General features: G+C 37.6%; 1 protein-coding gene and 1 pseudogene across 5 annotated transcripts in view; one reads left to right on the plus strand and one right to left on the minus strand.

Moving 5' to 3' along the window:
• The window catches only part of ARNT (aryl hydrocarbon receptor nuclear translocator), a 66,946-nt gene that overhangs the window by 25,001 nt on the left and 18,429 nt on the right, over window positions 1–23,516 (plus strand). For 2 of the 5 annotated variants that reach the window (XM_061407659.1, XM_061407689.1), the window contains 7 exons: window positions 4,318–4,429; window positions 7,813–7,857; window positions 12,536–12,580; window positions 15,283–15,327; window positions 17,487–17,700; window positions 21,056–21,269; window positions 22,464–22,566. In XM_061407659.1, coding sequence (XP_061263643.1) covers window positions 4,318–4,429; window positions 7,813–7,857; window positions 12,536–12,580; window positions 15,283–15,327; window positions 17,487–17,700; window positions 21,056–21,269; window positions 22,464–22,566 — 778 coding nt within the window. The remainder of the gene's footprint in view (window positions 1–4,317; window positions 4,430–7,812; window positions 7,858–12,535; window positions 12,581–15,282; window positions 15,328–17,486; window positions 17,701–21,055; window positions 21,270–22,463; window positions 22,567–23,516) is intronic. The other 3 variants (XM_061407677.1, XM_061407668.1, XM_061407684.1) reach the window with 3 other exon arrangements.
• Window positions 936–4,223, minus strand: LOC133245031 (uncharacterized; annotated as a pseudogene).

Genomic DNA, 23,516 nt, shown 5'->3' on the forward strand with positions numbered 1-23,516 from the left:
AGCATCAATTCTTTGGCACTCAGCTTTCTTTATGGCCCAACTCTCACATCCATACATGACTACTGTTAAAACCATAGCTTTGACTAGATGAACCTTTGTCAGCAAAGTAATGTCTCTCTACCTTTCAGTATGCTGTCTAGGTTTGTCATAGCTTTTCTTCCAAGGAGCAAGCATCTTTTGATTTCATGGCTGCAGTCACCATCTGCAGTGATTTTGGAGCCCAAGGAAATAAAGCCTGTCACTGTTTCCATTGTTTCCCCATCTATTTGCCATGAAGTGATGGGACTGGATTACAGATGTTTTCTCTTGGGATTAGGTGATTTATAGTGTTCTTTCATTTCATAGATTCTTTCCTTTGTTCCTTCCTTTCTGCTGTTGAGCCTATCCACTTAACTTTTAATTTCAATTCATATTTTCAGTTCTAAAATTTCTATTCAATTCTTCTTTATATTTCCTACATATTTGCTGAGACTATTTTTGCTGAGGCTATTTTTTCATTTGTTTCAACTGTGACAGTAATTGCTTGTTGAAGCATTTTTACCATCCCTGGGTCAGGAAGATCCTCTGGAGAAGAGAATGGCAATCCACTCCAGTATTCTTGCCTGGAGAATCCCATGGACAGAGGAACCTGGCAGGCTATAGTCCATGGGGTCACAAAGACTCAGACATGACTCAGTGTTTATTATTATTTTTACCATACTCACTTTTAAAGTCTTTATCAGATAATTCTAACATCTGTGTCATTTCATTGTTAGTATCTATTGATTGTTACTTTTCTCGAATTTAAAATCTTCCTGATTCTTAGTATGATGAGTAATTTTTTAAAAAAATTTGAAGCCTGAACATTTTTGTATTCTGTGATATTGGCCGTTATTTAAACCTATTTTATCTAGCTTTCACGATACCACTTTAGAAGAGTGCTATCAATAATGGCGCTACCTTGTTATTACTCGGTAGAGATAGAATTCCAGGTTCCCCACTAAGCCTATTTTGACACTTGAGGTAGGACTTCTTACTGCTGGATTTGGATGGGAGTTACATTTCCCCACATGGTCTCCACTGACACTTGGGAGGGACAGGTCCTCATTTCTGACCACTGGAAATGAAAATTGCAAGACCCTACTTGGCCTTCTCTGACACCATCCCAGGAGGGCTTTTGAGGTACTTTGTTACAGCCTTGCAAGGACAGATGTTTAGGTTCCCCACTCAGCCTTTGCTGACAGAGTAAAGGTTGGGTCACAGTTTTCCTCTGGTGTTTGGCTGAAGTAGAGTAGTAGTTGTTTAAGGATTCTCTGTCCTGATAACCTCTTCTCTTTCCTGGTCCTTTGTCTAGAGAGACTAAGCCTTTAGGAAAGGGAAACCCAGCAGAACTCATCCCCATAAATTCTTCAGATCCTGAAGTCTTTAGCTGGTCCGCCTTCTTCTGTCTACCTTTCAGAATGTTCTTATGTTTGTTTTATGTATGATGTCTAGAACTTTTAGTTGTGCTTAGCAGGAGGAATAGGGAAAAGTACATCTATTCCATTGTCCTGGAAGCAGAAGTAGTGTATGCCATTTAATAAGAACATTTTGTAGAATAAATTAATGAGAATGGAGGACTTTCCTATTTGATAATTAAAATGTGCTATAAAAACACTTTATCAAAAGTGTTCAGTATTGACACAGGAGCTAGAAAATATATTAATATACAATAAAAGTATAGAAAGAGATTAATTGCTTGTAGTTACCCAAAAATATAGTAAAGAGAGTCATTTCAGATAAGTGAGAAAAGGATGGATTAACCAGCAAATGATATTAGAATAATTAGCTAACCACTTACAAGAAGATACTCAGTGTTCTGCCTTATGCCAGGTAGGCAAAAGTAATAAATTTCAGATGGATTAAAAATCTAAATGAGAAACACAAAAGTATTATAAGGATGTAAATTCAAAGGTGGGGAGCTTTTCTAAGCAAGACAGAAATCCAGGAATTATTTAGGAAAACATTGATAAGTTTAACAACATAAAATTGTAAAACATTATATGTTTAAAGGCTGAGGTAGGTGATGGAAAATATTTGTAATACATAATAGGCATGCATTATTCTCTATAAATTGATATCCTTTAATATCTTTTATATACCAATAGATAATATCTTTTATATACTGATAGATCCTGTAAATTCTTTCACTTCAGTTCAGTTCAGTCACTCAGTCGTGTCCGACTCTTTGCAACCCTGTGAATTGCAGTACGCCAGGCCTCCCTGTCCATCACCAACTCCAGAGTTTACCCAAACTCTTGTCCATCGAGTCAGTGATGCCATCCAGCCATCTCATCCTCTGTCGTCCCCTTCTCCTCCTGCCCCCAATCCCTCCTAGCATCAGAGTCTTTTCCAATGAGTCAGCTCTTCGCATGAGGTGGCCAAAGTATTGGAGTTTCAGCTTTAGCATCAGTCCTTCCAAAGAACACCCAGGACTGATCTCCTTTAGAATGGACTGGTTGGATCTCCATGCAGTCCAAGGACTCTCAAGAGTCTTCTCCAACACCATAGTTCAAAAACGTCAATTCTTCGGCGCTCAGCTTTCTTCACAGTCCAACTTTCACATCCATACGTGACCGCTGGAAAAACCATAGCCTTGACTAGACTGACCTTTGTTGGCAAAATAATGTCTTTGCTTTTGAATATGCTGTCTAGGTTGGTCATAACTTTTCCTTCCAAGGAGCAAGCATCTTTTAATTTCATGGCTGCTTTACAAAAAGATACATTATTAAGTATAAAAATATCAAAGATACATCAACTCATTGACTTCAGAGGACTAATGTAAAAACACATAATAATTAAATACTGTACCATTTTTGCCTATCAGTTTTGGTGAAATTACAAAGTATAATATCAAGTCCTGGTGAGGGAGATAGGTACTCTCATATCCTGTTAGTGGGAGCAGAAATTGTAGCAACCTTTTTGGAATGTAATTTGACAGTACCCATCATAATTTTAAGTGCTTATTATATACCTGGATACAGTGAATTTCATCTCTAGGAATCTGTCCTAAAAAGCAGAAGAGAATTTAAAGTTGTATGTGTAAATGTTTTATGTGCTTATATTAGTAAGTATAAATACATTTGCTTATTTGTAATAGTAGATAATTAGTAATAGTAAATAGAAACAACATAAATGTTAGTCAACTTGGGGAATGGTTGAATAAGATATGATATATTCTTACACTGTGAGGTTATGAAAAGGGATGAGGCATCTGTCTTGAGTGTGTTTGTGTGTGTGTGTGTGTGTATGGATATCTTTGATATGTATTTAAATGCTAAAAGCAACTTGCAGATCAGGATTCTTTTTTTATTAGGAAAAATGCCTCCTCCCCCATCAACACACATGTCATTTAATGATGGCCATATCTGTTGGTTGGCAGGAGACTCTTGCACTAACGGCTCCCATGTTTCCATTCCATTGCATCATTTTTCTCTCCAGACTTAGATCATTTTCAGCCTGGAGAAATACCTCTTCTACTTGGCCACCCTGAAGTTGCTCTTAATTTTTTTCTTTTAATATCTGGTTTCACTTTACCCATACCCAGCTTCTCATTTGTAATCTGTTCTGTATACTTTCTGTATGCTACATGTTCAGAGATTTGTCCAAAAATATCAAGAATCTTTGTATACAACATTTTTGGCCTGTCTCGTGGACTCTCACGTAAGGTTAGTCCCTAAAGGCCAGTGGTCGTCTTCAACAAACCCACTGTAATCAAATGTGCCCATTTTTGATCAGAGAGATAGTTGTATATAATCTGAGGGGAAAAATAAGAGATAAACTGAACTCAGCTGTTAAAAATGATTGCTTCTGGGGTATGAGATTGAATTGATAGGAGAGAGGAAGGATTAAAAAGAGGAGCCATAACAAAGGACTTAGAGTTTTACTCTAAGTATTTTTGAATATTGGACTTTAGGTGATTTTTAATTTTCAGGTTGTTCTGCATTTTCTAAGTAAATCAGAGGAGCTAAGTTATATATATCTGTTGCATGAATGAAATATGTAAACCAATTTGTGTCTTTTAGATTAGTGTCACTTTACAAGCTTTTAGAAGTGGAAGCTGCAGAATATAGTGCCACCTCTTCCAAACTGTATAAAGTTGGGGAAACTGAAGTAGAGAAATCTTTTTCCAGAGTAAGAATTCAAGAAAAGCAATCTAGAATGAGCATTTGAGTTTTCTAGCAAACTACTGAGATATCATCCATAGCTTCAACCTTTCTTCTAGCTAGTTTGATAGTGATGATTATGATAAACAAGGGCAATCGTTCTAAAATCTGTATTTCTGTTTTTGTCTGACAGAAATGACATCAGATGTACCACCTCTGGGTCCAGCCATTGCCTCTGGAAACCCTGGGCCTGGGATTCAAGGTGGAGGAGCCATCGTCCAGAGGGCTATTAAGCGGCGACCAGGGTAAGTTTGAGTGTAGTGTGTCATGAATGCTTCTCCTTTAAGCTGCCTAATTTTGTTAGTTACTAAACCCCTTTTCCTAATCCTCTTGCTTCTTTTGGCTGCATTTTACACTCCTTTCAGATAACTTTCTTTAGTCCCTGGATTTTTCTTTGTGTGGAATTGATGTTTTTATCTAAGTTGCTTAGAGGCAGTTTTATTTTTTCTTAAACCAAAAATCTGCAAGGTAAAGGACTGTAGCTAAGCCCAGATATTTCACTGTTGCTGAGAAAATTTCGTTGCTTTCATTAAGCTTTGTATCTCCATTCTCAGAATCTTTTTGGTAGGGTTTTTACTTTCCTGAATTTAGAGAATGCTGAAATCTAGAATATTTTTCCTTTAAGTTATTGATATGTTGCCTCTTTGGGAATCCGGAGTCCATTTGGTTCCAGAATTATTTTTTAAATGCCTAATTAGTGTAAGGCATTGTGTGATTGCTCCTAGAATACAAAGGTAAATAAGGCACGGTCCTTGTCTCTAAGTTGCTTATGTTCTTAAAGGGATAATCATCACACACATAAATGTAATTCAAGATAGAATACACCAGGTTTGCTAAGAAAAGAACAAATACAGTGCTGTGTATTTCACTGTACGGAAATATCACCATTGGTTGGTAGAGGTTGGGAAAGGCTTCAGAAAAGAGATTGTTTTAGAAAGGCCTGGGAGAATGGGTAGTATTTTACCTACTTTATATTTTCTGTTTTTTTCTTTCTTTTGTTTTAAAAAATTCTGTAGGTAATGTTACACCTAGTCTTTAAGTTTCCTCCTACCTGTAGTAATGCAGGAGTGTTCTCTGCGTTCAGATGGTAACAGAATAACAGAATTAAAGCTTGCTATGTCTCCAAGAAGCATTTAGTTTACTGAGGCATAGGGTGAATAAGTAATTTACCCAAGGTTTTAAAGCTAGTAAGTAGAGGATCTATAGTGTAAACCTTGAGAGATTAGCTTTAGAGTCTACTCCCTGAAACACAGTATTAAGATTATATATAATCTTAACAATTAGAATCAGAATCAATATTAATATCAAAATTGAGATTGGCTGAGAAAGTTATATTGAAAGTGTACAGCTATTAGAAGTGGCAAATATGTATCAGTACAGAAAAATGTTCATAATATATTGAGAAAAGAGGTTACAGTGTATGTAATATATCAACTCCTATCAGAAATAAATATGTATATAACACATATGCATAGCCAAAAAGCTGAAAGGATATTTATCAGTTAGTCTGGATGATGGGATTATGGGTGATTTATTTTTTCTTTTGTTTTTAATTATTTCTAAATTTTCTGAAGTGTTTGTAATATTGGTAATGAGGAAAATATATTAAAAGAAATAATAACTTTTTTTTAAAGAAATATTAGAAAATGTAGAAAGTTAGAAGACTAGTAAAGCAATCATCTTACTACCCAAATTCATCTCCCATTAGTTTTTTTGCATAATTACTTAATTCTTTATGTGCAGTTATAATCATATAATTATATTGGTTTATGTAGTCTAGTCTTTTGATCTAATTGTATAAAATAACTCTTTTTCCCATACCTGTTACATATTGTATAGAAACATAATTTTAAAATAGCTACATAGAAGGATGTACTTAATTTCTATTTTGGGACATTTAAACAATTTTGAAGATATACTATTATATTGTAATGCTTAATGAGTATCTTTGTACATAAATTTTTTCTGAGTTGTTTCTTTAGGATAGAGTCTTAGAAATGAAGTTACTGGGTCAGTAGGCTGATTTTGACATGCAAGAAAAATGGACACTTTCAGGATTGATACTATGTACTTCATAATCCATTTAGAGGTCTATAATATCAGGTTATCGCTCTAATGGAGATGCCAAGATCACTGGGTTAAGGTGGTAACATGAGTTACATTTTAGTTTAGTATACAGATTAATAGGAGATTGCCTATCTCATTGCCTATAATCTTGCCTAATCCCTTGAAATGAAAGTCACCTCTTTTTTCACTACACATCTATAGCTTATTGATTGTGCTCCTCATATGATGCTTTCTCATTTTCACTTGTGTATTTATATTTGTCTAGGAGAAGAAGCCTTTGAGGGCAAATCTTTTGTTTTCAACTCATCTAGTACAGTATCTGGAATGTAGCATGTATTACATGTTCATTGGATGAATGAAGGAAAGAAACATTATTTAACAACCTTCAGGGAATTCTCTGGTGGTTCATTGGTTAAAATTCTGCACTTTCACAGCTGCTGCTGCTGCTGCTAAGTCGCTTAGCAGTCGTGTCTGACTCTGTGCGACCCCATAGACGGCAGCTCACCAGGCTCCCCCGTCCCTGGGATTCTCCAGGCAAGAACAGTGGAGTGGGTTGCCATTTCCTTCTCCAATGCATGAAAGTGAAAAGTGAAAGTGACGTTGCTCAGTCGTCTCCGACTCTTAGTGGACTTAGCGGACTCTTAGACCCCATGGACTGCACCCACCAGGCTCCTCTGCCCATGGGATTTTCCAGGCAAGAGTACTGGAGTGGGGTGCCATTGCCTTCTCCGTTTCACAACTGAAGGCTCATATTTGGTTCTACCTGGGAACTAAGTTTCCACAAGCTGCGCAGTGTGGCCAAACAAAAACCCAACCTTCAGAGGTCTTAAATCACTTCCCTGTTTTGAGAGATATTTCAGAGAGCTGGTAACATAGCCTAGGATAGACTATAGAAATGAAAATTAAAGACATGAATTACTCATACTAATGTTTTCCTTGTCCTTTTTGAGTAGATTCCTGCTCCTTTTGTGAGGTTGTACTCTGATGTAAAACTTTGACAAAGGTGGATTGCTACCCTAGGAAAATAAAGGTAGCAGTAGGCACACTCTTTTTAAAGAAAAAAATTATTTATTTACTTGTTTATCATTTATTTTTGGCCGTGCTGGGTTTTTGTTGCTGTGCACGGGCTTTCTCTAGCTGTGGAGAGCAGAGGCTACTCTCTAGTTGCGATTTTGGGTTTCTCATTGTGGTGGCTTCTCTTGTTGCAGGGCTTGGGCTTATGTGCACGGGCTCAGTAGTTGTGGCACATGAGCTTGGTTGCCCTGCGGCATGTGGGGTTTTCCCAGACCAAAGATCAAACTTGTGTCCCCTGCATTGGCAGGCAGATTCTTAACCACTGGACCACTAGGGAAGTCTGGTACTCATTTTTGATTGACCAATTTCTTTGCCCAGTTTGGTTCAACAGGAAGAGGTAGTAAGTATATCTTTGCTTATGTCCACTTCCTCTTTTCCTTCTTCCTTCTGAGTGGGTGTTCAGATAGATTGTGGGTTTAGAATTTTAATTTTGTTAATATTCTGCATTATCAGTAGGCTTATAATATTTTTTGTTGACTTTCCTCAGATTGGATTTTGATGATGATGGAGAAGGGAACAGTAAATTTTTGAGGTAAGATCGTAAAACTTTATCTAGATTTCTGATATTAAAATTAGTTAATTATCTTTATGACTCATATTTTTGTCTTTAGACCTAAGGAGAGTCCTTCATCCTAAAACTAAAATTTCCTGTTATACCCCATACAATTTCCAAGCATTCTGGTAATAACTCCAGAGGAAAGTGCTCAATGAGAAGAGGGTATAGAATTTACAAGACCCTCTGTATCAGTTACCTATAGTTGTGTGGCTTAATAACAATGATATATTATTTCTTACAATTCTGTCGATTGGTTTTTCTGCTGATCTTGCCTAGGCTCATTCTTAAGACTGCATTCAGTTGCCTTGTCATCTGGGAACTGGACTCAGATGATAATGCTGGGTATCTCTCTCTCTCTCTCCTTTTTTTTGGTGGTCGTTTATCCTTAAAGAGGGCAGATTTGAGTTTCTTTACATGGTGATGGCTGTAATACAAAGGGCAAGTCTCAGTCCAGGTGCTTATTAATATCAAGCATCTGCTTTGTATTGACATTTGCTGTTGTCCCATTGGCCAAAGCAAGTCGTATGTCCAAGTTCTGACTCAGTGTGGGAGTGGGCTGCACCAGGTGGTGAATACTGCAAGGAGTAATTAGTTGGCAAGTCATTAATGTTCTAATGTTGCCCTGTGATACTCATTGATTTCTCCTACAGAGCAGGAATTGGAATTTGTATCCTTGTAGTACTGAACCTTCTAGAGAACTGAAAATGAACTTTTTAATATATTGATGAAGGAGTACTTTCAGAGAAAGGAAATTTCTATTCTTGTTTAAGACCAGTTACTTGGCTTTGTGGAGTTTTTTTTGGGCGGTGGGGTTGGTGCTGTGTTGGGTTTTAGCAGTATGCAGGATCTTCGTTGCTACATGTTGGATCTTTAGTTCATCATGTGGGACCTAGTTGCCTAACCAGGGATCGAACTCAGGCCCCTTGCATTGGGAGCATGGCGTCTTAACCATTGGACCACCAGGGAAGTCCTTACTTTGCTTTGTTTTTAAGTCAGGAAAGCAATAAGAGTCAAAGAATGGAAGATAACCTTGACTGCACCCTGCCTTTTTTTTCTTTTCAAAGTTGAAAATGCTACCTAGGTAATGCCTGCATTGCAGAGTAACACATATTTGAAAAATAAATAAAGGAACCCTGTTCTTTAAAAAATTTATTTTACTATGTGAGTTTCTGGATTTTATTATTTGAACTAAGTTCTTAAAAGAAATATGAACATGCTGCTGGTAAGTCGCTTCAGTCGTGTCCGACTCTGTGCGACCCCATAGACAGCAGCCCACCAGGCTCCGCCGTCCCCGGGATTCTCCAGGCAAGAACACTGGATTGGGTTGCCATTTCCTTCTCCAATGCATGAAAGTGAAAAGTAAAGTGAAGTTGCTCAGTCGTGTTTGACTCTTAGTGACCCCATGGACTGCAGCCCACCAGGCTCCTCCGTCCATGGGATTTTCCGGGCAAGAGTACTGGAGTGGGGTGCCGTTGCCTTCTCCGAAATATGGACATACTTTATCACAAAATTGTTAAACAGTGCAAGGTTATATGTAATGAAAGTATATCTTCATTTCACTTTATACCTTCAGAATCCTTCTCCTGAGACTATAGTTTCCAGTTTATTAAGTATCCTTCCACGAATATTCGGTGCATATGTAAGTGTATTTAAATGCACGTATATGTGTGCATATACAGTCATTGTCTCCTCATTTTTTGTTTTTATACAGAAGATGCCCATATTGTAAATTGCTTGCCATTGTTTAGTTTTATAGTGCTTAGTTGAGTCAGTGACATTTGTCTATCTATTATTATTGTTTTTGCAGTATTTAAAGCTCATGTGTTTAGCTTCTGCCCAGCTGTGGAACACTGCCAGGTATTCTCGAAAACAATAACTGTGACTTGGCTATCATAAAGAAATAGTTGTAAAATATTGGAGAAAACCATTTTCCAAGAGAGGTCTTGAACGTTAATGAGTGTCAGCAAATGTAAAGAGGGGAAAAGATTTCAGTTTCTATGCAAGAATAGACTTTTTCCACACAGTTCCAGTGTACATTCCTCCAATTAGAAATTCCTAATTATAATAATAAATATAATAGTAGTAGTAGATGTGTATATGAATGGGATAGAGGTAATCACTAGTCTTATTTATTACTGTCATTTAGCTCTAGCCCTGAGTCATTGCTTCCATTCCACAAAATCTGGTAGTCACAAACTACACACAAATTTTAAAAGGTTGATTTGTCCTTTCCCCAACCTTAAAGAAAAGTATTCGTAATTGATCTTACCAAATAGGTCATTATGCATGCCCAGGAGAGTCATCACCAAATTTTTTTTACTTGATCATCAGAACTTTTTTTTTTTCTGGCCTCATGGCTTGCAGGATCTTAGTTCCTCAACCAGGGATTGAACCATGCCCCAGGCAGTGGGAATATGGAGTCCTAAACAGGAATTCCCAGTACATTTTTTTAATTGGAATTTTCCGCTTTGGTCTGGGAGTGAAAGTCTTACTTGCATTGTATCTGTAAATCTGTAAATCAGCTTAATACTTGGTGAATACTTGGTGGATTAAATCAGTCTCCTTGGTGGATCCAAGTTGTAATGTATTACCTCTTTTCATCACTTTGTTTCAAGTGTCATTTTCTTATATTCTCCAGACAACACTATGAAATAATTTTTAAGAATATGAAGGATTTGAAATTCTATATACAATATCAGAGTTGCTAGTACTAAAATAATGCTTCTCAAACTCAAAGAAATGCAGGTACAAATCCACCAACGGGTTCTTGACAAGATGAAGATTATAATTTGTTAGGTCTCGGATAGTGCCCAAGATTCTGCATTTTTACAGATTCCTAAGTGATGCTGCTGCTTCTGGTCCACTAACCACACTTTGAGTAGCAAGGACCTGGAAGATACATTCTTGAGATTCAAAGTTAATATGTAAATTATAGGTCTCTTTTTTCATTAAGAGTTTGTAGCGTGTGATTTATAGTATATTTTGTGTCTTAGAAACAAAAATTTGTCCTTGAGCTGAAATTCCACTACACCTCTCCAGTTATTTTCAAAGAAAAATTTTGGGGTCAAATTAGTTGAGGATTTATATAGCCTGTGAAGTATAAATTTGGGCTGTAATACAAATAACTGGTTTAACTGAAAATTTTGTGTCTTACCTGTCTCACAAAGGCTCTTTCTGCCCAAAGCTGATGGATTTTTGTTACGTCCTATAGCAGTGAGAAGAGGAAAATTTAGACCATCCGGAGAAGAGAGTGGTATTTTCATAGTTAGGTTTACCTTCTTCAACACATCCTCCTTTGTGATTTCTGTAGTAGCAAACAGGATGCATCAGCTTGTTAAGTAGACGTTCTTGAAATGAATGGATTGTGTTTTCTTAATCAAAGAGATATCGTTCATTGTTTAAATCAAAATTTAAGACTTTTAGAAACTTCTGCACATCAAAGGAAGCACAGTGGAAAGGTAACATATGGAATGAAAGAAAATATTTGCCAATCGTATATCTGATTGATACTTGCAGAACTCCTGTAACAAAAAAACAACCTGCTTAAATGAGCAAAGGATTTGAATAGGCATTTCTCCAAAGAACATACACAAATGGCCAAAAATCATATGGAGAGACACTGAACATTACTAATCATTTAGAGAAATGCAAATCAAAACTACAATGAGTAGGCCATTAGAATGGTACCATCAAAAAATCCAGAAAATAGCAAGCACTGGTAAGGATATGGAGGAATTGGAATTCTTGGGCACTGTTGGTAGGAATGTAAAATGGTCTGGCCACTTTGGAAAACAGTACAGAGGTTCCTTGAAACATTAAAAACAGAAATATTATATGATCCAGCAGTGCCACTTCTGGTTATATATCCAAAATAATTGAAAGCAAGATCTTAGAGATATTTGTACACTCATGTTCACTGCTCCATTTTTCACAGTAACTGAGAGGTGGAAGCACCCCACATATCCACTCACAAATGGAATATTACTCGGCCTTAAAAAAGAAGGAAATTCTGTCACATACTACCTAACATGGATGAACCTTGAGGGCATTATACTAAATGAAATAAGCCTGTCAAAAAAAGATAAATACTGTATGATTTCAGTTATGTGAGGCTGTAAAGTGTCAAAATCAGAGAGACAAAGTAGAGTGGTGGTTGTCAAGAGCTGGGGGTGGGATGGGGACAGAGAATGAGAAGATGGTGTTCAGTAGCTGTAGAGTTTGTTTTTCAGTGTGAAAAAGTTCTAGAGATACTTTGTACACCAGTGTGAATATAATTAGTGCTACTGAGCCATACACTTAAACCTGGTTATGATGGCAAATTTAATGTTACATGGTTTTTGACATAATTTAAGAAAAACAAAACTATCTCTAACTTCAGGGAGGTATTGACAGGGCAGTCAGCTGTGCCCTCATGAGCTCAACATCTTTTTTTGGAATGTTTGGTAAGTAAGAGTAAAGGAGACATTAGAAAACAGACAAATAATAATCATGGATTTTTAAGTTCTGTGAGATGATATTATCTCTATTGCTTTGTGCTGCCTTTTCAGTTGGCTTTTTTTGCTGAATATTTTTACCCCTTTCTGGTTCTCCTTTCAGAATGAAATAGATATAACAAGTGTAATGCCTTGGATTAATCTTTTTTTTTCTCCTTCAGGTGTGATGATGATCAGATGTCTAATGATAAGGAGCGGTTTGCCAGGTAATGTAGTAGAGCATCTTGGTCCTTGTTGTGGGACCAGGCAATTTAAAAATTCTCAGTTTTAATTTTCTCTCAATGAGAGTTAATTTCTCTGCCCAGTCTCAACTGGTGAAAATTAGTATTACAGTTGTTGTTTATGGTCAGGTAACATGGCTTCAGACTTATGGCACCAAACTAATGGTATACTTAAACAGTGTTTTTATATATGTGATAAATAGCTACACATTGTGCTTGCTGGGTGTCCACAGAAACACAAACAATATTTAATTTCTTGGTTGCATTTATTATTAAGTGGATCTACAAAATCTCTACAGATGATTTTATTCTTTTAAAGATGACAGCAAAGAAACAATTTACACAAAGAGTGCAGTTTTTATTGAAATACATTTAAGTTACCTGTCTAGAGCATGAAAAACACTTTGGTTTATATTAAACAAATCCTCTCAACTCAGATATTGGTTTATTCTTAGAACATTTATTCTGTATATTGTTAAGCAGTAAATTATTTGTTTTTTAAAAATTGAATTTGCAACCACATCAGAAAAGTGAATCATGCAAAATCCACTGCTTAACTAAGCAATTACTACTTATTCATTGCTGATGCTGCTGGTCTGGGGCCCATACGTTGAGAACCATTGATGTCAAGGGCTAAGCAAAATCAATCAGAGTAGTTTTAAACTACTCTGAAGCAGTGAGATGCCATCATAAGCTTTGAATGAAATGATAATGTATTAATATAAAATGCATATGAATTTTTCTCTAGTAGCTTTATATAGGACTCATTAGAGAGAAGCACTGTAGTCAAGAAGGTAAATGGGAGACCGTTGAAACAATAAGACAGTGATAAAATCATGAGGGCCTGGGCTAGAGTGGTGGCAGTGGCAATAGAAAAGGAGCAGATTTAAAGGTTTCTGAAGAATTTGTAGTTACTTCAAATCTGAAGTAGATACGAACACTTTAGGCTGTGAATCATCTCTCAAATGTGAAGTTAATAGTAGATATTTGGGCAGTAGTTTTTAAAAAACTGCATTAGAAAGTGAAGTCGTCAAATAATAGTGGTGGGTTTTATTTATTTTATTTATTTTAATGGGTTTCACAGTCTCTTGACTGAAATTCCAGAAAGCTATGAAAACATGACCTGAACTGTTTTAGTCTTCATTTGCCTTGCTTAATGTGAATTTTTATACATTCTGTATTTTATTTGGAAATATTGAAGTAAATAAGGGATTATGGATCTGTATTGGTAGGAGTAGTAATAGTAATTTTAGATATTTAACTTGCAAACAACAGAGCTCATTTCTTTGTGTGATCTTAGTTCCATGACCAGGGATTGAACTGGTACCTTCAGCAGTGAATGTGTGGCATGCTAACTGCTGGACTGCCAGGGAATTCCCAGAACTCATTTCTTTAAGATTTGTTAAGCTAGTTCACCTCAAATATTCTCGTTTGGGATTCAGTGGAGTGTCTTCAAAAGATGAAGTGAATTTTCCCAACTTTTTGAAAAAATATTTGTAGTTTGTTAAGGAATTACAATAACCCAGTGAATATGAAACTTTACTTAATATCACCTTTTTTTTCTTTCTCTTGTCAATATGCATAAGTTCTCAGGTGATTCTTGTCATTACTGTGTTATTTTTTTGTCTCTTTTTTCCCCCCTGCTGACCATTTTCTAGAAATTTCCCTGTGTATTGATAAAATCATTGTAGTTGTCATTTTTTAATAGCTGGTTTTTCAGCCTGTCAATATATCATACTTAGATATTTTTGCTTAATCTATTCTTAATATCTTTATATACACATACTTATGTATATATTTAAGATGGAATTGATTACTGATAAACTGAACTACCAATACCAACTACCAACTTGCCACAAACCCTCATAGTATTTCAGTTATTCAGAGAAATTTAGTGGTAATCCTTTGTAGCCCCCTCCAGGGAAGAGGGAGTTGATCTAGGATCCAGCAACATTATGGCTTTATTGCAGAGAAATGGGAAAGCGACAGAAGAGAAATATACCACTTCAAGATCAAATCATTGATAGGGGATATACTAGATACCTAGCTCTTAGTTTTAGTTATATAATTCTCCAGGGAAACCTGGTTGGTTATTTTGTCTGTGAGCACATGTGTGCTGTATGTGTGTTATTGAGAGATTGTGTTTGTGATCACTTGTTTGACTTTCTTGACATGATTTACTGTTTGATTTTTTTATTTTTCAGTGTAGAAATAGCATATGTGAATATTACTTTCTTTCCAGATTGGAAGCAGTATGTGAAAATGGTACCCCTTGTTTCATTCTTATTCAGATAGTATGTCTGCTTGGTTTCTAAAGAGATAATTGGTTTTCTCTGCTCAGATTATGTTCATTTATAATGAATATTGGGCTTGCTTTTATGTTGACCTTTGTCCTGTAAGTTACTTTTCCTTTATTCTGACAGATGGTTTTGTCGAGTACAGGCAAGGTTCTTGTCTATATTTCCATTTCCCCCTCTTCTCTGCATCTGTTTTTTTCTGTTATTTTCTCCCCTTCCTTTCCCCCCTTTCTCCTCCCTCTTTGCTTTTTCCCTTTCTCCCCTTCCTTCTTTCCTTCCCCCTTTTCTTCCTTCCTCCCTTCTTCCCCCCTTCCTTCCTTCTCCCCACCCCCTTCCTTCCTTCCTTCTTTTTATTTTACGTTTAGCTTAGTTCATTAATTCTGTTTTTAGGTCGGATGATGAGCAGAGCTCTGCGGATAAGGAGAGACTCGCCAGGTAGGAAAATGGTATCTTTTAGCACGATGAAGTGGATGCTGCTGCTTTTTCTATCCTTTTTCTTATTTCTGTTCTTTTCTTCCCCTTTCTCTTCATGTTTTTCTTTGTGTCAAGAGAGGACAAGATTTTTAGAAGTTTGTATATAATAGGAACTTTGGCTTCCCCCACCAGAAAGTGGGTGAGTTGAGGGAAGTTAAGAATATAAGAAATTGCTATTAGTTTTATAGATTTTTCTTTTTATCTTTATCTTAGCACACTAAATTTCGCAGAATAAAAAGCTTTTAGAAACAGTGCAGCTGTGCCAGTCGATACTTCAGCAGGAAAATGCTCTTTTATCAGAAAGCCAATAAATATATCTGTGTTTGCAATTAGTTTCTAGTCTTTAGGCCTCAGTATTTACTCCACACCCTTCTAGAAAGCTCACCTTTATTTTCCTGGGTACACTCACAGCCTAGATTACTTTGTCACAGCAGTACTGGTGTGGCTTTGGTGAGTGAATCTTGTGGTTTCTTAGAAAAGCTTAGCAGCCTTGATGTGGCTATTTAAAAGATCAGTCTTCTGGATTTCAGTGTCAGAAACCTGTCAGATACAAGGAAATGGGTGCTTTATGTTTAAGAGTAGAATTTTATGTTTCTCAGGCAGAGTAACTAAATATGGACCTACGCTGTGAGACCTATTGTTATCTCTTTCAGCTGGGTCACAGTCTCATTTTGCTGCCAGTTTAACTTATGCCTGCTAACACTTTCACGTTTCATAAAACGTGTGGTATGGTGGGAAGAACATTGCATTCATTGGGAATGGGGGCCGCCCTTGGAAAAGTCGGTTAACTACTGGACATTAGTTTGCTCTAATCATAAAAAAGAGATTTAAGTTAGATTCATTGTTTTCTTTTTGTTTGTTTGTTTTGGCAGAGAACTTTTGTTCGGATAGAATCTTTAGTGGTAATAGAAGTCCGTAAAAAAGATAAAGCAAAGCTGCTCAAAACAGAAATAGGAATGCAGCATGTTGTTTGAGTCTCTCCTTGAAGCATTCCTATGAAAGATACTGAGGAACTGTTAGGCTTTTCAGAAATCCAATTTGAAAAATACTGAGTATTTAAAAATACTTTTAGCAGTAATTTTACCCTGATTGTGGAGAAGGCAATGGCAACCCACTCCAGTACTCTCGCCTGGAAAATCCCATGGACGGAGGAGCTTGGTAAGACTGCAGTCCATGGGGTCGTGAAGAGTCAGACACGACTGAGTGACTTCACTTTTCACTTTCATGCATTGGAGAAGGAAATGGCAACCTACTCCAGTGTTCTTGCCTGGAGAATCCCAGGGATGGGGGAGCCTGGTGGGCTGCCGTCTGTGGGGTCGCACAGAGTCAGACACGACTGAAGTGACTTAGCAGCAGCAGTTACCCTGATTTTGAGAAAGTCAGTATTGGAGATGTGTTCTGCTCTCCCTGGTGAGATCCAGATTGTCTGTTCTTAAGCATCCTGTTCTCCAGTTCACTTTGTCCCAAATTGGGCATCATAAGGGACTTCTAGTAAATGGCATTTTATAAATCTCTTGAGCTCAGTGTACTGGCACCACACCCAGATAGAGAAGCTAGGGCCTTGTCCATTAGGGGGACAAGTAGAACTTCCAGTTCTGCCTCCTAGTGTTGAGAATAAGAGAGATACTTAGAACAAACAATATTTTATAGATCAAGGGAGTCTATATTAATCAATTCTTGTATCAACTGTTGAGCAACATACTTCTGTTGGAAAAAATTGGTCGTTTTATGTTTTCAGCCTTTAAAAAGTTGAATTGGTAAATAAGAAATCAGCCAAGCTGAGGAACTTAAGTGAATAAAATCAACATTTTTTAAGATTGTCATTTCTTAAAACACTTTTTGTTCTGAGGGAGTGGTAATTTACACAGGAAGGGAAGTTTCCAGGAGTTAGAGAGATTTGCTGGTATCTGCTTGTACTCTTGTCTACCTCGTTAGTTTCTATTCCATGCTTGCTCTGCATGAGAAGCTTGGCAGACTTTAACATCAGAGACTTAAGCACTACTAAATCTAAGTACCGCATTTCTTCAGCAGCTCACTTGGTATCCATATCACTCTCTCTGCTCCCAAGTGGCCAGATATGACCACCTGGATGGGGCTTCTCTCTCTCTCTTTCCATGCAGGGAAAACCACAGTGAGATTGAACGGCGACGACGGAACAAGATGACAGCCTACATAACAGAACTGTCAGACATGGTACCCACCTGTAGCGCCCTGGCTCGGAAACCAGACAAGCTAACCATCTTACGCATGGCAGTTTCTCACATGAAGTCCTTGAGAGGAACTGGCAACACGTCCACCGACGGCACCTACAAGCCGTCTTTCCTCACTGATCAGGTCTCTGGGAAGCACACATGAGGGGGTCTAGAATTTTTTGAAAGTTTTGATCTTTTGGGGGTGGATGCCCATAATCCTGAAGTGTGTGTTATATTGGGAGTCAGAGCAGAGCTGAATCTGTAGATTCTTTAAAGGATAGGAATTCAGCTCTGAAGGAAATATTCAGGTCATAGGAAAGTGAGTTTTGATCCCTGACTATACCATTTATTAGCTTTGAAACAGAAGTAGAGAAGAATTGTGAAAACTATTTAGCACGCTTACAGGTATTTTAGAACTTTACTCATGAATCCAGTCTTCAGGGTAGAAGAACAGTGGAATCTTGGGGATGACTGTGTTCATCCCCAAAGAACCAGTCCTTTTCCTTGGCTTTAGGGTTATAGAAGATGAAAGTAATATATTTCTTTTTCTTGAAGCAGCTTCCAGTTTTAGTGATGAAAGGAATTTAACAGGCAGTTGTTGTTCCTTAGAGATACGCTCTGTTACATTCGATGCACTATGAGAGAAATAGAAGGTAGAAACATTTCCAGCTTTTCAGAAACTCGGTTTGAATATGAATATGTGAGTAGCAGGATACACACATAAGTGAAAAATGAGTATGGGAAGAAATGCCTTTAAAGAACTTATTAACAATTTATATAGGATTAAATATATGTGTTGGCTTCCCCCATGGCTCAGTGGTAAAGAATCCACCTGCAATGCAGAAGACATGGGTTCCCTCCCTGGGTCGGGAAGATCCCCTGGAGGAGAAATGGTAACCTTCTCTAGTATTTCTGCCTGGGAAGTCCCATGAACAGAGGAGCTGGCGGGCTACAGTTCATAGGGCTGCAAAGAGTCTGACACAACTGATAGACTGAGCACACAGACGCACACAAATACATATGTACTAGCTGGATGGCTAAAGTAAATAGAGCGGCTAGGCCTGAGTGAGAACAGTCAGCAGAGACTTCAAAGAGTATAAGGTAGCCATGTTCTGTTTTGATTGTTAAAAGTATCACTTATTTATTGCAGAAAATTTCAGAAAATACGGGAAGTACAAGGAATTAAAAATTGACCTGTAATGCCATCCTTTTTCCAGTACTCTTGCCTGGAAAATCCCATGGGCGGAGGAGCCTGGTGGGCTGCAGTCCATGGGGTCTCGAAGACTCTGACATGACTGAGCGGCTTAACTTTCACTTTTCACTTTCATGCATTGGAGAAGGAAATGGCAACCCACTCCAGTGTTCTTGCCTGGAGAATCCCAGGGACGGCGGAGCCTGGTGGGCTGCCGTCTATGGGGTCGCACAGAGTCGGACACGACTGAAGTGACTTAGCAGCAGCAGCAGCAGCCATACTTTTATTCAGAGGATCAGAAGGAAGGAATGTGGTTTAGAAGAAAGCAGTAAAATTTTTCCAAATAGGATGGTCTATATGAAAGCACATTTAGCACAGATTATATATATATGTACATTGAAATAGCTAATCAGTTGGTACTAACAGAATACATACAGATATTGATTCAACAGTTTCCAGTTAGGCACTTTTTGTGAGCTAACCAGGTACTTTGTGCTGTTAGAAATGTAAAGAATGGTAAGAGGTTGCTGCTGCTGCTAAGTCGCTTCAGTCGTGTCTGACTCTGTGCGACCCCATAGACGGCAGCCCACCAGGCTCCCCCATCCCTGGGATTCTCCAGGCAAGAACACTGGAGTGGGTTGCCATTTCCTTCTCCAATGCATGAAAGTGAAAAGTGAAAGTAAAGTCGCTCAGTCGTGTCTGACCCTCAGCGACCCCATGGACCGCAGCCTTCCAGGCTCTCCATCCATGGGATTTTCCAGGCAGGAGTACTGGAGTGGGGTGCCGTTGCCTTCTCTGTGGTAAGAGGTAGTCACAGGTAAAAAACATGTGTAAATAAATAAATCATGATATAAACACAAAATCCAATCCATATCAGAGGTGCAATAATAAGTCTTGTAGAAATGTAAATATGGAAAACGAAGAGTAGGGGAATAGTGTTGTAAATATTGGAAATAGCTTGATTAAAAGCCCTGTGAGAATAATCAGGTTATTCAAGGAGAATCAGTTTACCATGCCCTGGGAGATGATAATGGGAAGATAGGATGGTACCTGATGAAGGAATATTTAAGTGTTATGTTAAATAACTTAGATTTTAATTTTTAGGCAATGGGTAGCTATAAGAAATGTGGTAGCATTTTGAGGATGGACTGAAAAGAGTGAAAGCTGGGAGACCATTAGTCTTGGCATGAGATAACTAAGTGGCGTTGCATTCAAAAATAGAATTGATAAGCTGGGTTATCACTGGAGTGTGAGAGATTAGTTAGATTTTTTAGACCTATACCCTGAGAGGAAGGGGATATTGTTAGTCAAGAAAGAGAGTGCTGGAAGAGCACAGAGGATAGTTTTTGAAGAGGGAAATAATGCTGGGTTTCGAGATGTTGAAATTGAATTGCTGATAGAATGTCTATTTGGAGATGCTTAGTAGATTTTAGGCAAGTCTAGAAATGTAGACTTGGGTATCATTTCGTAGTGGAGAAGTGGATATGATTTCTCTGAGAGAGAGTATGGAATAAATAGAGGAGAGAACTTAAGATAGAATGTTGGAAATGCCCGCACTTGAACAGAGGAAAAGGAGCTTGAAGCAGACAACAGACATTTGAAAAGGAAGTAAAAGTTCGAGAATGGTGTCATAGAAGCTAGGCAGAAATAAATTTTAAAGGATAGAATGAACAACACTGTCAGATCTGTAGTGACGTTGTGTCCAGACTCGGGAAAGAGCACTTGAGTTGGCAGTTAGGAATACATGATTAATAGTAACCTGCTAAAAAAAGATGTAGTGGTTGAGAGTGAAGATTGCAGATGGGCTGAGAAATACATGAAAAGTAAGACAGTAGAGCCGGTGAGTATAACATTACTCTTAATTTAAGCTTGGCCCTGGAAGATGAGTTGGGCAGAGTTGAGGGAAGTTTTGTATAGAATTAAGAAAACTTGATCATGTTTAAGATTTGAGGGGAAAGAGAATATGAATATTTGTAGAGCTTCCTAAGAGACCAGAGAGGGTGAGATCAAGAACTTAATTTTTGTTAATGGTAAGCATTTTTATTACCTGTTTTGAGATCTGAGGTAAAGAGGAGGGAGGTGGATAGTGACATACACACATTGATAGCTACCTATTGGAAAAAGCTACCTTGTCAGTGAAGGTGATTATATTTAAGGTACAAAGCTGTGCCTGTGGGTCAAACAGAAGGCCACCGTTGTTTATGGAAAGATACATATGATCTGAAGGGTCTTCCTTCTTTCCATAGTAATATTTGTGTTTTTCAAGAGAGTTCAGTATTAACTTGTATTTCTCTTCCTTGGGCAGGAACTGAAACATTTGATCCTGGAGGCAGCAGACGGCTTTCTGTTTATTGTCTCATGTGAGACAGGCCGGGTGGTATATGTCTCTGACTCAGTGACCCCAGTTTTGAACCAACCACAGTCTGAGTGGTTTGGTAGCACGCTGTATGATCAGGTGCACCCAGATGATGTGGACAAACTTCGTGAGCAGCTTTCCACTTCAGAAAATGCGCTGACAGGTATGAGTTACATAGATGGGAAATGAATAGCAAGTCCTTTCTTCTTTTTTTCTGAGATAGAAGAGGTATTTTAACGCTTAAATTTTCCCATTGTATCTGGCAAAACTTTTAGAATTTTCTTCTTTCATGAATATAATCTGTTCTTTTTATCCACATGCAAGTAATATATTTTGTAACTCATCCCTAGAAAATGTTTCATTAGTGACAGTGTTTATATAAAATTTTACTTTAATCCTAATATTAGTGTAAATACACCATAAAGGCCAAACCTACAATACCACCACCTCCCTTGTCATTTTAAAAGAATTAAATTACCCATGTTTATGTCTCATTTGTATGGGTAATGACTGGGTATTTTTTCTACCAAGTTGTGCTTGGCTTTGACTTTGTACTTGGTTCTGTGATGATAGATTTTTATTTTAGAGGGGAATGGTTATTGTTCAGTTGTTTTTTGTTTGTTTGTATCTGCACTATTTTTCTGTCTTGTTTTTGTCCCCTCCCCCCCAGCTGCCTCTGTTTAATGTTATTTAGTCCTTTTGCCAGAGTTTGGCTGAAGGAAATAAGTCACATCTGCTCCTAAGCAATCTGGAAAAAATTTTAATGTGGAAGCAGATTAAAGCTGGTAATTGAAATCAAATCCGTTATGGTCATATTAATGTTGGTATTTAGCTTTCCCTTCTTTTATGTTTTTATGGATTTCATTTTCCTAGTTCTTCTCAAACGTTCCCATTTGGTTTCTATATGATATAGGAGGGACAATTTTAGCATGAGACAGATGCGTTTTTCTATAGCATATAAAATTATTTGTTTTTAAACCAATGACATTCACTCTGTGTGTGTGTGTTTGTGTGTGTGTGTGTGTGCGTACATGCATGCATGTGTATAAAAATAATCAGTCCCAAGAATATAACCTTGCTCTTTTTTGCCAGCTCTACCTACTTCTGCTCCTGTCCTCCCTTGCCTTGCACAAAGCTATTTCCAGTGCTGCCTTTGAACTAAAGCGTAAGATTCATTGATGGGAATCGAGGTGTTTTAGACTTGGAAAAAATCCATCTCATACTTGGCTTATTCTGTTATAAGCAAGGAGATTGAAGAGTGTGGATAGGCTATTTACTTAGCTTGGCCTCCAGTATCTCTCCCCCTCTTCTCTGCACGCAAGAATGTACTCCAGACTCTCCTTCACATCCTTTACAGGGCGTATCCTGGATCTGAAGACTGGAACAGTGAAAAAGGAAGGTCAGCAGTCTTCCATGAGGATGTGTATGGGCTCAAGGAGATCATTTATTTGCCGTATGAGGTGAGTGTCAGGATGAGGATTGTGACTTGTCATAGGAAGAATTCAGAGCTGAGGGTTTAATTTCTGGTCAGAGGAGTTAAACTTTTAAATCTAAGCTCCAGGTAGATTAAATTTAACTCTCAAGACCCGATTTAGTCATAACACAAAATAACGTGATAAGCAAACCAGTATTTCCTGAACTCTTCTTATGATAGGTAGGTGCTTTACGTGTCATCTCATTTTCCACAACTGCCCCGTAGAGTAGAATTCAAGGTTACTATTTTGCTGATTTAAAAAAAAATGACACAAAGAAATTGACTTCCCATGTTTGATTCAGGATTTTATTTTAATGCATACTAGTTGGATGCCAGTATCTATATTTTTTTCCTGGTGTATTCCAAGACAACGTCCATGTACTCAGGCTACTTCTTCCCCCCTCTCTTCCCTTCAGTAGACTTTCTGATTCCTTTCACTTAATAGTTAACATTTATAAATTATATACTGTACATTTTAGGATTCTGAAGAAAGGATGGTGGTAGTTTTCATCACAGGTAGAGAAAACATCTCCATGTCACAAAGTAAATTCAGATTGTGTAATGGAAATTGACTGTTGAGAGGATGCTTATTAGAAGTGATGAATAGGATATTAAGAAAGGTTTCCTGGGGATGTTACAAAATTTAATATTATTTGGCTTAGTTATTTGGAGTAGCTTCTAGACCCAGACTACTGGATTTATCACTTATCTTCTGACCTTGAATGGATTAAATGACTGCCTTGTGTTTTTATTTCTTCACCTAATATTGGGAGTTATATCAGCCTCATAAAGTTGTTATGAAGATTAGATGAATAAATATATATAAAGATGCTTAGGACTTCTCTGGTGGTCCAGTGGTTAAGAATCCACCTGCCAGTGCAGGGGACACAGGTTCGATCCCTGGTCTGGGAAGATCCCACAGGCCTCAGAGTAACT

Source organism: Bos javanicus, chromosome 3 (assembly GCF_032452875.1).
Source record: "Bos javanicus breed banteng chromosome 3, ARS-OSU_banteng_1.0, whole genome shotgun sequence".
Taxonomy (NCBI): domain Eukaryota; kingdom Metazoa; phylum Chordata; class Mammalia; order Artiodactyla; family Bovidae; genus Bos; species Bos javanicus.